This window comes from Oncorhynchus masou, unplaced genomic scaffold (assembly GCF_036934945.1).
Source record: "Oncorhynchus masou masou isolate Uvic2021 unplaced genomic scaffold, UVic_Omas_1.1 unplaced_scaffold_38___fragment_6___debris, whole genome shotgun sequence".
NCBI classification, from domain to species: Eukaryota; Metazoa; Chordata; class Actinopteri; order Salmoniformes; family Salmonidae; genus Oncorhynchus; species Oncorhynchus masou.
The window spans coordinates 105,647-119,262 of NW_027016545.1; the positions used below are offsets into that span (position 1 = coordinate 105,647).

The 13,616-nt window shown below is 40.9% G+C and overlaps 1 protein-coding gene across 1 annotated transcript; it reads right to left on the minus strand.

Annotated features, from left to right (window-relative positions):
• Nucleotides 1–684: 684 nt before the first annotated feature.
• Nucleotides 685–13,371, minus strand: LOC135538714 (insulin-induced gene 1 protein-like). The gene is made up of 6 exons (XM_064964621.1): nt 13,171–13,371; nt 12,623–12,970; nt 11,619–11,743; nt 10,420–10,586; nt 5,172–5,271; nt 685–3,022 (listed from the first exon to the last, which is right to left on the minus strand). Exons 2-6 carry the CDS (start codon nt 12,954–12,956, stop codon nt 2,993–2,995), a joined length of 756 nt encoding a protein of 251 aa, XP_064820693.1. The 5' UTR covers nt 12,957–12,970; nt 13,171–13,371; the 3' UTR covers nt 685–2,992.
• Nucleotides 13,372–13,616: the final 245 nt, after the last annotated feature.

Below are 13,616 nucleotides of genomic sequence, written 5' to 3' on the forward strand. Positions count from 1 at the left end.
ATATGCATATTCTAGTATCTTGTCCTAACAAAATATCCCGTTTACTTTGGGTACGTTATTTTTCCAAAAATGAAAATATTGCCCCCGAGTCACAACAGGTTTAAAGAAGGATTTTTAAGCTTTGACAATCGAGACATGGATTGTGTATGCATGCTATTCAGACGGTGAATGGGCAACACAAAATATTTAAGTGCCTTTGAACAGGTTATGGCAGTGGGTGCCAGACACACCGGTTTGAGTGTATGAAGAACTGTAACACTGCTGGGTTTTTCCACACTCAACAGTTTCTCATGTGTATCAAGAATGGTCCACCACCCAAAGGGTATCCAGCCAGCTTGACACAACTGTGGGAAGCATTGGAGTCAACATGGGCCAGCATCTTTGTGGAACACTTTTGACACCTTGTAGGGCCCATGCCCCGACGAATTGAGGCTGTTCTGAGGGCAAAGGGGGTGCAACTCAATATTAGGAAGGTGTTTTTATTTTATTTATGTCACATTTGCATACCTTGTCTGTTTGTATCTATTACATTTTCCGATGGTAACGTTACCAAAGGGGTAAACTCTCATTCAAATACTGCATGCATTTTGCTCAAAAGATTAGTGCACACAAAGCATATTGTATCTGTCTAGTTTCCTTCTGCTAAGATATGTGGGCGCAACAAAGTAGAAGCACACACATCACTAGGAGTTTCTTTTTTATTTTTCCACTTGGATTCAAGGTAATACAAATTATACACAGCTGACATAAGAGAAACACACACACTCACTCTCTACATATTGAAATAATAGGTGCTTCAACCACCCCAATAATAAAGCTATCTTTTCTCCCAGCAGCACACCTGGACTGCTTGCCAAATGGAACCTTATTCCCTATATAGTGCACTACTTTTGACCAGGACCATAAGGGCGCTGTTCAGTAGTGCACTACGTAGGTGGGTTGGTTGTTTAGCAACAAAACCTACGAGTGCGCAACTATGGGGCAAAGCAGATTGGGTTGGCTTATATTGTTGACAACATGTGAGCTATATTTCTTCTACAATGTTTATTGAAAACATAAATATATTTGCACAATGAGCACTTGTCGTCTCTGGAGTACACCGTTACAGTTGTTGGTTAGCTAGCTGGCATATTTTGGCCATATTAGCACTGACATGAAATCAATCAAAACGCGTATTAAAGAACAAGGTAAAAAGAGCTGAAACGAGCCACTTACAATTCCCCACATGGCAGTTTGTCATTTGCGCTAGCAATCTGGCCATCCAAAATCAAAACAACACGCTGACTTCTGCCCCATGGAAGTGCCCACATCATTTTTGTGACGTTGTCAGTTAACCCACCTATAGGAAATAGGGTGTCATTTGGGAGACACCCTGAATTTGAACAAAGATTCAAACCGAACCAGGTGTACCAACCAACCCCTCTGTGATCTATGCATCACCAACAAAAAAGAATAATAAATACATCAGTCTTCCCATTTACAAATGTTGAACTACTACAAGATTTTTACAAACGGTTTGACACAATGTTTTTTTTGTCTTCTCCTCACGGTGAGAATAGTCATTGGTATACAGTCTAAGAAGGCAAGTAATCTGACACTTTTATTTTTTTACAAACACTGCTGTTATTGCTCATTTTCCTGCTCATTTTCTATATCCACACTGCATATAATTCCAGAGTTTCACCTCTTTAACCATTTACAGAAATAATAAATACGGAAGAATAATCGGCTCAGGTATATATGTGATTGCACTTTTATTCCTCTAGACCCCCAACTATCGAACTAAATAGGTATAGTGTGGTAATACCGGTCTGATTATAAAGGGAAGAGATTATACATGTAAGCAATATATAATTATGTACAAGTAATACAACTGAACTGGTATGGTAGTGACAAAAGCACTCAATTGTATAATACAAGGGCAATCACAGATTGCAAATCCTCTAGGCCGTAATAAAAATGTCCTGTGCTCTCTCCTTCTCTTAATGTATGTTCCCAAACTTTAATGCCTAGTCTGGAAAACTTTAAATGGAAAATCAACCATTCATATACTAATCTGAGGGTTCATAGGTCAAGACCAGGTGGCACACCAAGGAAGTCAGCCAAAAGGTGAGCTTTCACACCAGATCATATTCAGGTGCCTTTTTTTATCATTACTTATTTTACTGCAACTATGAATATGCTAACTTATTGTAGCATCATGGTACATTTGTTCAAAACATGGTCACATCATCTGCGATCTCATGTATTTGGTTTGGGAGTTATAGGTATTGGCATTCTAATTTCTCAGAGATAAATACTTATTTTGGTGAATTACATACAATATTGGGAACATACAATACGTCATCAGTGACATACTGCGAGTCGCTGTCTCTGTGAGTGTCAGACATTTTTGCACAGCTCTGAAACATTTCCCTTTTATGATAATTTTGTACTCGGGCATAACAAAAAAGCAAACATTTAGCTCCACATTTTTTCCTCATCTTTTCTGTTAAGACCTGCACACATCCACACGCACACACCAGCAAAAAGCAAATAGTTCGCTCTGAAACCAGTTAACTTTTCATTTCGAAGAACTGGAAGGTCAAATACTGTCCTGACATAGTGAGGGAAGAGCTAGTGGCTAGAAGCTAGTCTAATGCTACATGGACTCTAATAGGGATAGCATAGCGGCTAACTGCTAGCCTAATGCTATTTGGCCCCTAACAGGAATAGTCTAGCAACTAACTGATAACCTCATGCTATCTGGACCCGAACAGGGATGAGGAAATGTATTTTGGCCACCAGGAGGTACAGAGGTCATGGCACATTAGGTAAATGAGATTCTGACTAGCTCTTTGTTATAATGCACAGAAAAGTAGTAAAAAAAAATAAGAGAGTCTGTTTTCTTTCAAACTGAAATGTCTCTCCCCACGATGTTGGACTTGGTTTCATTACGCTGGTTCTCTGTACTGGTTGCCGTTCTTCTCGCTCCTCTTCAGCTGATCTCTGTTCAGTCGTTGTGCAGTTTCTCGACACCACCCTGAAGGGAGAGAGGGGAAACCCCATGTTCAAATATCATGTACAATGTCTCAATCAATAAAAGCATCTTCTAAATGGCATATATTATAATATTATAAACCAGGTGGTTCGAACCCTGAATACTGATTGGCTGAAAGACCGTATACCAGGGGTATGACAAAACACTTTTGTTGTAAAAAACAACTTTTTACTGTTCTAATTACGTCGGTAAGCAATAGCAATAAGGCACCTCTGGGGTTTGTGGTATATGACCAATATACCATTGCTAAGGGCTGTATCCAGGCAATCTGCGTTGCCTGTATATTAGCCATATACCATACCTCCTCGGGCCTTATTGTTTAATTGTACACTGAGTGTACAAAACCATTAGGAACACCTTCCTAATATTGAGTTGCACCACCTTTTGCCCTCAGAACAGCCTCAATTCGTTGTGGCATGGCCCCTACAAGGTGTCGAAAGCATTCCACAGGGATGCTGGCCCATGTTGGCTGGATGTCTTTTGGGTGCGCTATTCTTGACACACACAGGAAACTGTTGAGCGTGAAAACCTCAGCAGTGTTGCAGTTCTTGACATACTCAAACTGGTGCGCCTGGCACCTACTACCATATCCCATTCAAAGGCAGTTAAATATTTTATGTTGCCCATTCACTGTCTGAATGGCACACATACACAATCTATGTCTCAATTGTCAAGGCTTAAAAATCCTTCTTTATCCTGTCTCCTCCCCTTCAACTACACTGATTTAAGTGGATTTAACAGGTGACATCAATAAGGGATCATGGTCAGTCTGTCACAGAAAGAGCATGTTCCTAATGTTTTGTCCACTCAGTGTAGATGCCATTTTATTCTGAATTTTGACCACTAATATACCGTTTTATTCTATCTTGGAAAATATAGGAGGTATAGTGGTGATGTCGGCGTCCCAAAGGGCACCTTACTTCTGATCAGGGTGCCATTTGGGACACAGACATACTGTTACGACTAACTAACTGCCCTTCAACCTTTCCTTGTTATGGGTCCTTGCTATCCGGGCGTTCCGTTATGTACACTCAGTGTATCATCCACAATGGGGATTAGAGAAGAACATTATTGATGACTTTTACCTAAGGCTCAGTTCCGAGTCCTTTACGGTAGACTATAGGACTATTCTACAGTGGACCATGGGGTCCTATGTATAGGCATAGCTGTGAGAAGATTCTCCTACGTTGGGGTTGTAGTAAAATGTGATATTCCTTCCTCTAGGCCTCCCTTAACTGTATACAGTCTGGAAGAAAAAGTGCTCCCTCTCACCCGTTCCTCTCGATTTAGAACATCCAGTCAGAGCACTCACTCATGTGCTATGCATATGTAGAACATACATCCCAAAACTTAGAACAGGGGCTCTGTTCAGTTAATTTACTTTCCCTATATACAATCAGTTATATACAGTATAACTGGCTCCATAAACAGCTATAGGCTACTGATGAAGAACTAAAGGAATAGCACATTGCTCTTAGCACTTTCAATAATGTTATTTATTAAGACAAAATTTCAGCCATTTCAAACTCTCTGAGGCACAAAAAGCTGGGTGGAGCCATTTTTTAAAGTTTGTGTGTGTCAGATATCAAAAAGTATTAGTCAGCGTCCCAACAGTTCAACCGCTGGTTAATCGAGAAACATGAAGATGCAAGTTTGAAAAGACTGAATGAAAGTTAAACAGTCTTAATCCATCTCACAGAGAGAGAGAGCAATCAAGAGTGAGAAAAAAAAGAAAGGAAGAGCAAGCAAGGGCTGGTGCCAACTGCCAACATTTCAAACCCCATCAAACAAAAACAACAAGCTGAAAATGACCCTTTGATACACATTTGGCTCTAGGACTGGCTCGAAGACTGGCTCGCTGCCGTGAAAAACAACATGCTTAATCTGTTTTCACACTTTAATTGAGTCAAACTGAATAACGGACATGACCGTGAAGGATTCTACACAGAATAAGGGCCGACTTCGGCAGTACACCTGGTAAAGGCATTATTGCCGACACTGTGGTGTCAGGCTTTTTCCTCTCACAAAACTTTGTACCACATGAACATGTCAATGTGCTGTGTCAATGTGTTCATGTGCTTTACAATCCAGAAGAATTTGACTAAGAAAATGAGGGGGGGGCAGGACTTACCATGGCTAGCTGGCGTCCTATGTTTCCTGCAGTCACTCCCCCCGAGAAGAATATGCATGGAAGCCAAGAGCGCACATACAGGAAGTCTGGATATGTGTATCTACAGGAGAGGGAGAAAAATACATCAGATTAAATGAAATATCTGCCCCATTAGTCAAATCTAGCCTCAAATAAGAAACGTGTCGAGTCCTATGGGGGAAGGGGGAAAAGCAGCATTATTAAGGTTTGGTAAAAAAAATATAAAATCATCCTGACTCTCCATCTCATCTCTCTCCTTCTTCCCTTCACTCAACAGAAGCTGCAGAGGCCTTTTGAACTCAGCTCTTTGTAAGAACCCTCACTGAAGCAACAGAGTGCTCCTCCTTCCCAGGATATTTTTGAAGAGGTTCCACAGAGGCAGGTAGGAGGGCCAATAATTGTGCGTAGAGGCATGGGGGACTCCAAATGAATTGCTTTTCATTTCATCGGTCAGATCCTCTTTGATGGAATCAAGTGACTGGGACCAGTTCCAGAAAATATACTTAAATACATCATTCACAAAGCGGATAGCTTTTTTTTAAAGACACCTCATTTGATTCACTGGCTATTCTCAAACTATGAGGTAAGTAAATGATACCATAATGTCCACGAAAAGGTAGGTGTTGTTGCAAACCGTGCCAATAAATCCTCCAAATACTGGCTTTGAGGGTATTATCACTTTTATACAACGGGTTACCAACATATTCAAATAATGATTGACATTTTCATTAAAAACATTATTTTGATTAATTTATTCATACTATTTAATCCTTCCACAAGATATAGTCCCGACACAAATCTAAGGTTGCTGTTCTGTATCTATGGACGCGACCCAGACGTTCTTTCTAAATGTTCCATTGCCATACTGCCTGGCAACGTTCTTATGCCTTGTATGCTACCTAGCCAACTACGGCTAACTTACAGTCAAGTCAAAAAGTGCAGACAGAATAACAGCAAAGTAGCTGCATTTGCATAAGCAGTTTTCTAGTGATTTGTTTTTGGATACATCCATAACAATGAGCTAATGAGGAGCGATTTCACCTGGAATAGAAAATGTGCTCACTCGTCAGGACAATGTTGTTCAGAGGAGCTAGCCAACAACACAGTCATAGGTTCACAATCACTTCAAACTGAAGCTGGAAAGACTGCAAATTAGCTGGGTTTTGTCTTACCTTTTATCAATTGACATTTTCTGTATAAATCCATAAAAATTATGCCAGCTGATTCATGATTGACTGTTTGACTCTGCCTGTCTCGTCCTGACACGTTCATTGCTATAGGTCAGCAGGAGATCGAATTTAAATATTGAAACAATGCTGCAACTGTTGGAGAGACAGACAGCAAGGTTTATACAAATCTCCGCTGTTGAAAACTAAATGTTAGTCTAATAGAAATGTGAGATAATGTCTTGATGCATTTTATAGTGGAGATAAAATGTATAAATTGCCTGGCTGGGCTGATGAGACAATGGATTTCGCAGTCAGATGGAACAGAGTAAATTAAAATGCCTGTGGCAACTTGTGGGATAGACACCAGCTGGAATGCGGTTTTAATCCATCAGCATTCAGAATTTGACCCACCCGTTGTATAATAACATAATAATATGGTCCTGTGTAGCTCAGTTGGTAGAGCATGGCACTTGCAACGTCGGGAATATGGGTTCATTCCCTATTGGTGCCACCCATATGAAAAATGTATTCTTTGAATAAGAGTCTCCTAAACGGCATATATTATTATTATTATAATCTCACCAAAATATACTATCCATGCATTTTTTACAGTTCGTGCTGCATGGTCAATCCGACGTCTGCATTGGCTGTGCAGCATTTACTGTGATAAGGCATCTGCAGAAGTCAGAGCATTCATACTTACTGTGCTTCGCAGAGCTGTTGTGAAGGAAGTTGTCAAGGAAGTGAGTTTCCGTGTTTATATACAGGACCTTTCGCACCCACCTACCATTAACCAATCATTTCAATGAGGAGGTACAGTTGAAGTCAGAAGTTTACATGCACTTAGGTTGGAGTCATTAAAACTAGTTTTTCAACCACTCCACAAATTTCTTGTAAACAAACTATAGTTTTGGCAAGTCGGTTAGGACATCTACTTTGTGCATGACACAAGTAATTTTGCCAACAATTGTTTACAGATTATTTAACTTATAATTATCTGTATCACAATTCCAGTGGGTCAGAGGTTTACATGCATTAAGTTGACTGTGCCTTTAGCTTGGAAAATTCCAGAAATTTGTGTCATGGCTTTAGAAGCTCCTGATAGGCTAATTGACATAATTCGAGTCAATTGGAGGTGTACCTGTGGATGTATTTCAAGGCCTGCCTTCAAACTCAGTGCCTCTTTGCTTGACATCATGAGAAAATCTAAAGAAATCAGTCAAGACCTCAGAAAATAAATTGTAGACATCCACAAGTCTGTTTCATCCTTGGGAGCAATTTCCAGATGCCTGAAGGTACCACGTTCATCTATACAAAACAATAGTACGCAAGTATAAACACCACGGGACCACGCAGCCGTCATACCACTCAGGAAGGAGACGCATTCTGTCTCTTAGAGATGAACGTACTTTGGTGCGAAAAGTGCAAATCAATCCCAGAACAGCAAAGGACCTTGTGAAGATGCTGGAGGAAACAGGTACAAAAGTATCTATATCCACAGTAAAACGAGTCCTATATTAACTTAACCTAAAAGGCCGCTCAGCAAGGAAGAAGCCACTGCTCCAAAACCGCCATAAAAAAGCCAGACTACTGTTTGCAACTGCACATGGGGACAAAGATTGTACATTTTGGAGAAATGTCCTCTGGTTTGATGAAACAAAAATAGAACTGTTTGGTCATAATGACCATCGTTATGTTTGGAAGAAAAAGGGGGATGCTTGTAAGCCGAGGAACACCATCCCAACCGTGAAGCATGGGGGTGGCAGCATCATGTTGTGGTGGTGCTTTGCTGCAGGAGGGACTGGTGCACTTCACAAAATAGATGGCATCATGAGGACGAAAAATTATGTGGATAAATTGAAGCAACTTCTCAAGACATCAGTCAGGAAGTTAAAGCTTTGTCGCAAATGGGTCTTCCAAATGGACAATGACCCCAACCATACTTCCAAAGTTGTAGCAAAATGGCTTAAGGACAACAAAGTCAAGGTATTGGAGTGGCCATTATAAAGCCCTGACCTCAATCCTATAGAAAATGTGTGGGAAGAACTGAAAAAGCATGCGAGCAAGGAGGCCTACAAACCTGACTCAGTTACACCAGCTCTGTCAGGAGGAATGGGCCAAAATTCACCCAACTTATTATGGGAAGCTTGTGGAAGGCTACCCGAAACGTTTGACCCAAGTTAACTTCTTTGGGGTAGGGAGCAGTATTTTCACATCCGGATGAAAAGCGTGCCCAGAGTAAACTGTCTGCTACTCAGGCCCAGATGCAAGGATATGCATATTATTAGTAGATTTGGATAAACACTCTGAAGTTTACAAAACGGTTTAAATGATGTCTGTGAGTATAACAGAACTCGTATGGCAGGCAAAAACCAGAGAAAAAAATCCAACCAGGAAGTGGGAAATCTGAGGTTTGTAAGTTTTCAACTCTTAGCCTATCCAATATACAGTGTCTGTAGGGTCATATTGCACTTCCTAAGGCTTCCACTAGATGTCAACAGTCTTTACAACGTTGTTTCAGGCTTCTTCTGTGAAGTGGGAGAGAATGAGAGCTGATTGAGTCATGGGTCTGCCAGAAGGCCATGTGCTCAGTCAGGCGCGCACCCGTGAGAGTTAGCTCCGTTCCCTTTCATTTCTAAAGACAAAGGAATTCTCCGGTTTAAACATTATTGACGATTTCTGATAAAAACATCCTAAAGATTGATTGATTATACATTGTTTGACATGTTTCTACAAACTGTAATATCACTTTTTTGACTTTGTCTGGACCTAGTTCTTGCGCATTTGGTTACTGTACTAAGCGCGAACAAAAAGGAGGTATTTGGACATAAATTATCGACTTTATCGAACAAAACTAACATTTATTATGGAACTGGGATTCCTGGGAGTGCATTCTGATGAAGATCATCAAAGGTAAGTGAATATTTATAATGCTATTTCTGACTTTTGTTGACTCCATAACATGGCGGGTATCTGTATTGCTTGTTTTGGTCTCTGAGCGCTGTACTCAGATTATTCCATGGTGTGTTTTTTCCGTAAAGCTTTTTCTAAATCTGACACAGTGGTTGCATTAAGGAGAAGTATATCTTTAATTCCATGCATAAGTTGTATTTTCATCAACATTTATGATGAGTATTTCTGTAAATTGACGTAGCTCTCTGCACTTTCACCAGATGTTTTGGAGACAAAACATAACAACGCACCAATGTAAACAGAGATTTTTGGATATAAATATGAACTTTATCGAACATAGGTATTGTGTAACATGAAGTCCTTTGAGTGCCATCTGATGAAGATCATCAAAGGTTAGTGATTAATTTGATCTCTATTTCTGCTTTTTGTGACTCCTCTCTTTGTCTGGAAAAATGGCTGTTTTTTTGTGACTAGGCACTGACCTAACATAATCGCATGGTATGCTTTTGTTGTAAAGCCTTTTTGAAATCAGACACTGTGGTGGGATTAACAACAAGTTTATCTTTAAAATGGTGTTTAATACATGTATGGTTGAGGAATTATTTTTGAGATTTCTGTTGTTTGAATTTGGCGCCCTGCACTTTCACTGGATGTTGGTCAGGTGGGACATTAGCGTCCCACGTACCCTAGAGAGGTTAAACAATTTAAAGGCAATGCTACCAAATACGAATTGAGTGTATGTAAACTTCTGACCCACTGGGAATATGATGAAAGGAATAAAAGCTGAAATAAATCATTCTCTACACTTATTCTGACATTTCACATTCTTAAAATAAAGTGGTGATTCTAACTGACTTAAAACAGGGAATTTGTACTAGTATTAAATGTCAGGAGTTGTGAAAAACTGAGTTTAAATGTATTTGGCCAAGACGTCTGACTTCAGCTGTATATACGGAGCCCTCTGCATTGTTACAACATTTGGGAGGTGCACAGCGATGCAGCACAGAGCTCAATTTGGTCTCTGCGTGACTCCGGAGGCGCCATAATTGCATCACACCATCCATACGGAGTCTCTGACCACATTTTCGGATCAAGCATAAATTGGCTCTTAGAGTAACATGGAAAAATAAAAGCATGATTTGACTTACTGATATACACCGTTGTAGACCAGCAGCTGTGTGATAACGGTGGCAAGGAATGCCGTCCCAATGCCCAGGCCGAAGCCACTCCTCGAGCGGTCAAACGTCCACCATAGTCCCAGGGAAAGGGCAGCCAGGGTCAGGGACAGCTGGACATTATTGGCAAAGTCTAGTTTCTGTGAGATGGAGCAGTTAAGGGCAAAATAAGACTATTTGTTTGCATAGGTTCCAATCTAGCTTACTGTCCTTTGACACAACCTCTCCCTATCTGTGATCCTCTCTCAGTATCTGCTCAGTAAAGAATCCCTTAAAATACGTTTCAAAATGCGTTTCAAAAAAATATTGTATTTGTTTGACTGTTGCAGCAAAGCGTTAGTGTGGGTGGCACAAGCAGTGTATGTTTGAAGCAACTGTAAGTTCCATACATACTTAGAAAGTATGTAAAGGAGTCAAAACAAGCAGGAATGCAGTTGGGACTTCCATCCACTGTCCCACTGACACTAGATGAATTGCCTTCAAGGCCGTAAAAGTAGCAAAACAACAATGGAGTGTACAGTGCCGCCTCTTCCTATACGCAGACTACATGCTGTGCGTTTGGCCCAGAGGTCGCATGGGGGCCCTCAACCTAAAAAAAGGAACCCCATCGGGGTCTCAACTTACAAAAATTTGGTAGCGCATCAGCAGTTTTTCACTTGTTATGCCAGTCACTCAATTGCTAGGAAAGGTAGTCTAGCCAGCTATCTAAACCTTGCAGTAGGCCTAATCATCACCAAATTAACGACCGGGCATGCAGGGCATGTGCTCAGGGGCCCGGACCTCCAGGGGCCCCCATTGATTTTTTTTTTGACTATCTCACACAGATATCATATGAACATGGAATACGTAATGGCAAAATGTGAAGAATTGCAGAAAATACATTTGTGCACTAAAAAATAAACCAAATGCATTGCCAAGAGGGGGCATTAAAACGTTTTGCCTGCAAGGTGGGGGGCCTCCCGACCAAATCTTGCTTATTGCCCCCAAAAGGCGTGTATATCAAACTAATCACAGAATGTTACTCATATGTATTACACATTAATTAGTCCACAACTTCCTTGTTTAAGCTCTGGACGTGCTAAACATCACTGGTGTAAATATGTGTCAGTCCGTCTCTAGATTGAAGATAACATGAGAGTGTGCACATTGTGACATTGTTATAGAAAGGATACAGCACTGGCGTGGTTGATGCCAACAAATACTGCAATGCATCTCATGACACTGGCCCATTCCCTTTTGAACTTGTGGGGCTCTCCGAGATGGCTGTCGATGCAGGGGTATAGTAGGCCAACAACAGCTGCAGAAAGGACATTTGAGTTAGTACATCACTGAATAGCCTACATACAAATCAAACTGGCTCATGTTGTTTTAAGGGCTTGAACATTCTGAAGTTCTTTGAGTTTCAATTTGGGGGTAAAAAAATGGCAGAAATGAAACAAACATAATTGCTTTCTAGTTTCACTTTCAGGCACACATGATTATTTCTCTCTTATCAGTCCTTGCACAAACATGTCTGCAACCGAGTGATAAAAGATAAGTCTGGAACATTGCAGTATATCACTGAAATAAAAACGTTGGATCAATTGTCTCCAACATTTTTTACATTCGTATTTCATTCAAGTGTGAACCACTGTAGCCTACTTCTCAAGAACATGGGGGACGGGTTGGTGGTGAAAATAATTTACTTAATTCTGACTACACAATGCACACGACTTCCTTGTTTCTCTTTTTCGATAGTGGCATGTTCGAGGCAACAGCCAATTATGGACCGCCTCCACAGCTCACCCGTTATGAAAGCAGCCAATGAAAACACAGCACACCCATAATGACTCTCTATGTCCGGCTGTTTCTAGGGAAGCCTATTGGAGCATTGGAGGGCAATATAAATACTACTGTATGGTTTTCCCAGACACAACACTCATCATTATATGGCCTCGAGGCTGCGAGAACACTTACATAATGGATAATAACAATGATAATGATGGAAAAAAACGGTAAATTATTATGTAGTCCAGGTTATAGTTGGTAGCCTATAATGGCATCATGAAACACACAAGCTCCCCCCTGAAAGCCCAATTCACATTCCTTTCTCCAAATTAGAAGTAGGCCTACATAGCAATCTCATTCACTCAGACAGAATGATAAACTAAAGGTTTTTGGAAAAGTAACAACTCACCAGCTGCCGTGCCGCAGCAAGGGGGAATCCACCACGCCGATGAAAACAAAGTTGCCATCACCTCTTCGGGAAACAAAGTCACATTTCTTTGAACCTGTAGCAAGTTGAGCACCAATGCAAGAAATACTCCCACGGTGAAAAGGACTAGACCCCGTCTGATTAAGTTTGCTGTTTGCACACTATGCAGCGAGCCGTATACATTGCTAAGCACTGATGTGATAATTGACATCATTTCTTCAGCTTTCGATGCGACCCAGTTTTCCCTATAATAATTCTTAGATTCCACCCTCGATGTACAAGAGCGTCTCCAGCAGTGTTCTTCTAGTCTTGGCATTTGGCACTTCAGCGCTGGAGAACAACAGATGCGTTATTAGATTGTAGCTAACACAGGTATGCCTCATTAAATTGGATCTAATCTAAGACTGTTTGTGCCTAGAGCAGACTGACCTTTGTAGCCCATGCTTTTCTCAAGCTGATTTACCACAATCTCGCTATAATTATCATATCAATTGACAATAGCAAAGCAGATATAATTGATCTCTTCTTACCTTGTTCTCCAGACGTTCACACTGTCTGATCGAGTGAGACCCGATTTTGTTCATCCGACAATGCTGTGCGTTTTGCTGCTCTCAGAGTGTTATCACGGTGTTTGGTCACATCATCGTTTGGGTGAGAGAGAGAAAAAGCTTCTATATCATTCCTAACAGCAGACCTCATAGCAGAGACAGACTTCCTCTGCAGAAAACAATCACAGCTGTGTCGGGTGAGTAGTGTCGGCCAATGGGAGCGAGGCGGGTGATATGACGCAACGACACCCCACCGCCCCCTCGTTCAGGACAGCCACAAGAGTCTGGTGCTTGCGTTCGTGCTGTCTGTCTGCATTCGTGGAAGGGTGGAGTAGGATACGTAAACCAGTGAATTACTTCAAACAAAGTGAGCAAACATACAATTGAAAACGAAACAAACTTATTCAAAAGTCATTCCGATTAAGCAG

Excerpts from the sequence above, each read along its gene's own strand:
- LOC135538714 (XM_064964621.1), bottom strand. The coding sequence starts at position 12,956 with ATGCCAAGACTAGAAGAACACTGCTGGAGACGCTCTTGTACATCGAGG. Across the intron at positions 10,587-11,618 it reads GCATCAACCACGCCAGTGCT|AAACTAGACTTTGCCAATAA; the intron begins GTATCCTTTCTA and ends TCCATCTCACAG. Across the intron at positions 5,272-10,419 it reads GTCTACAACGGTGTATATCA|ATACACATATCCAGACTTCC; the intron begins GTAAGTCAAATC and ends CCTCTCCTGTAG.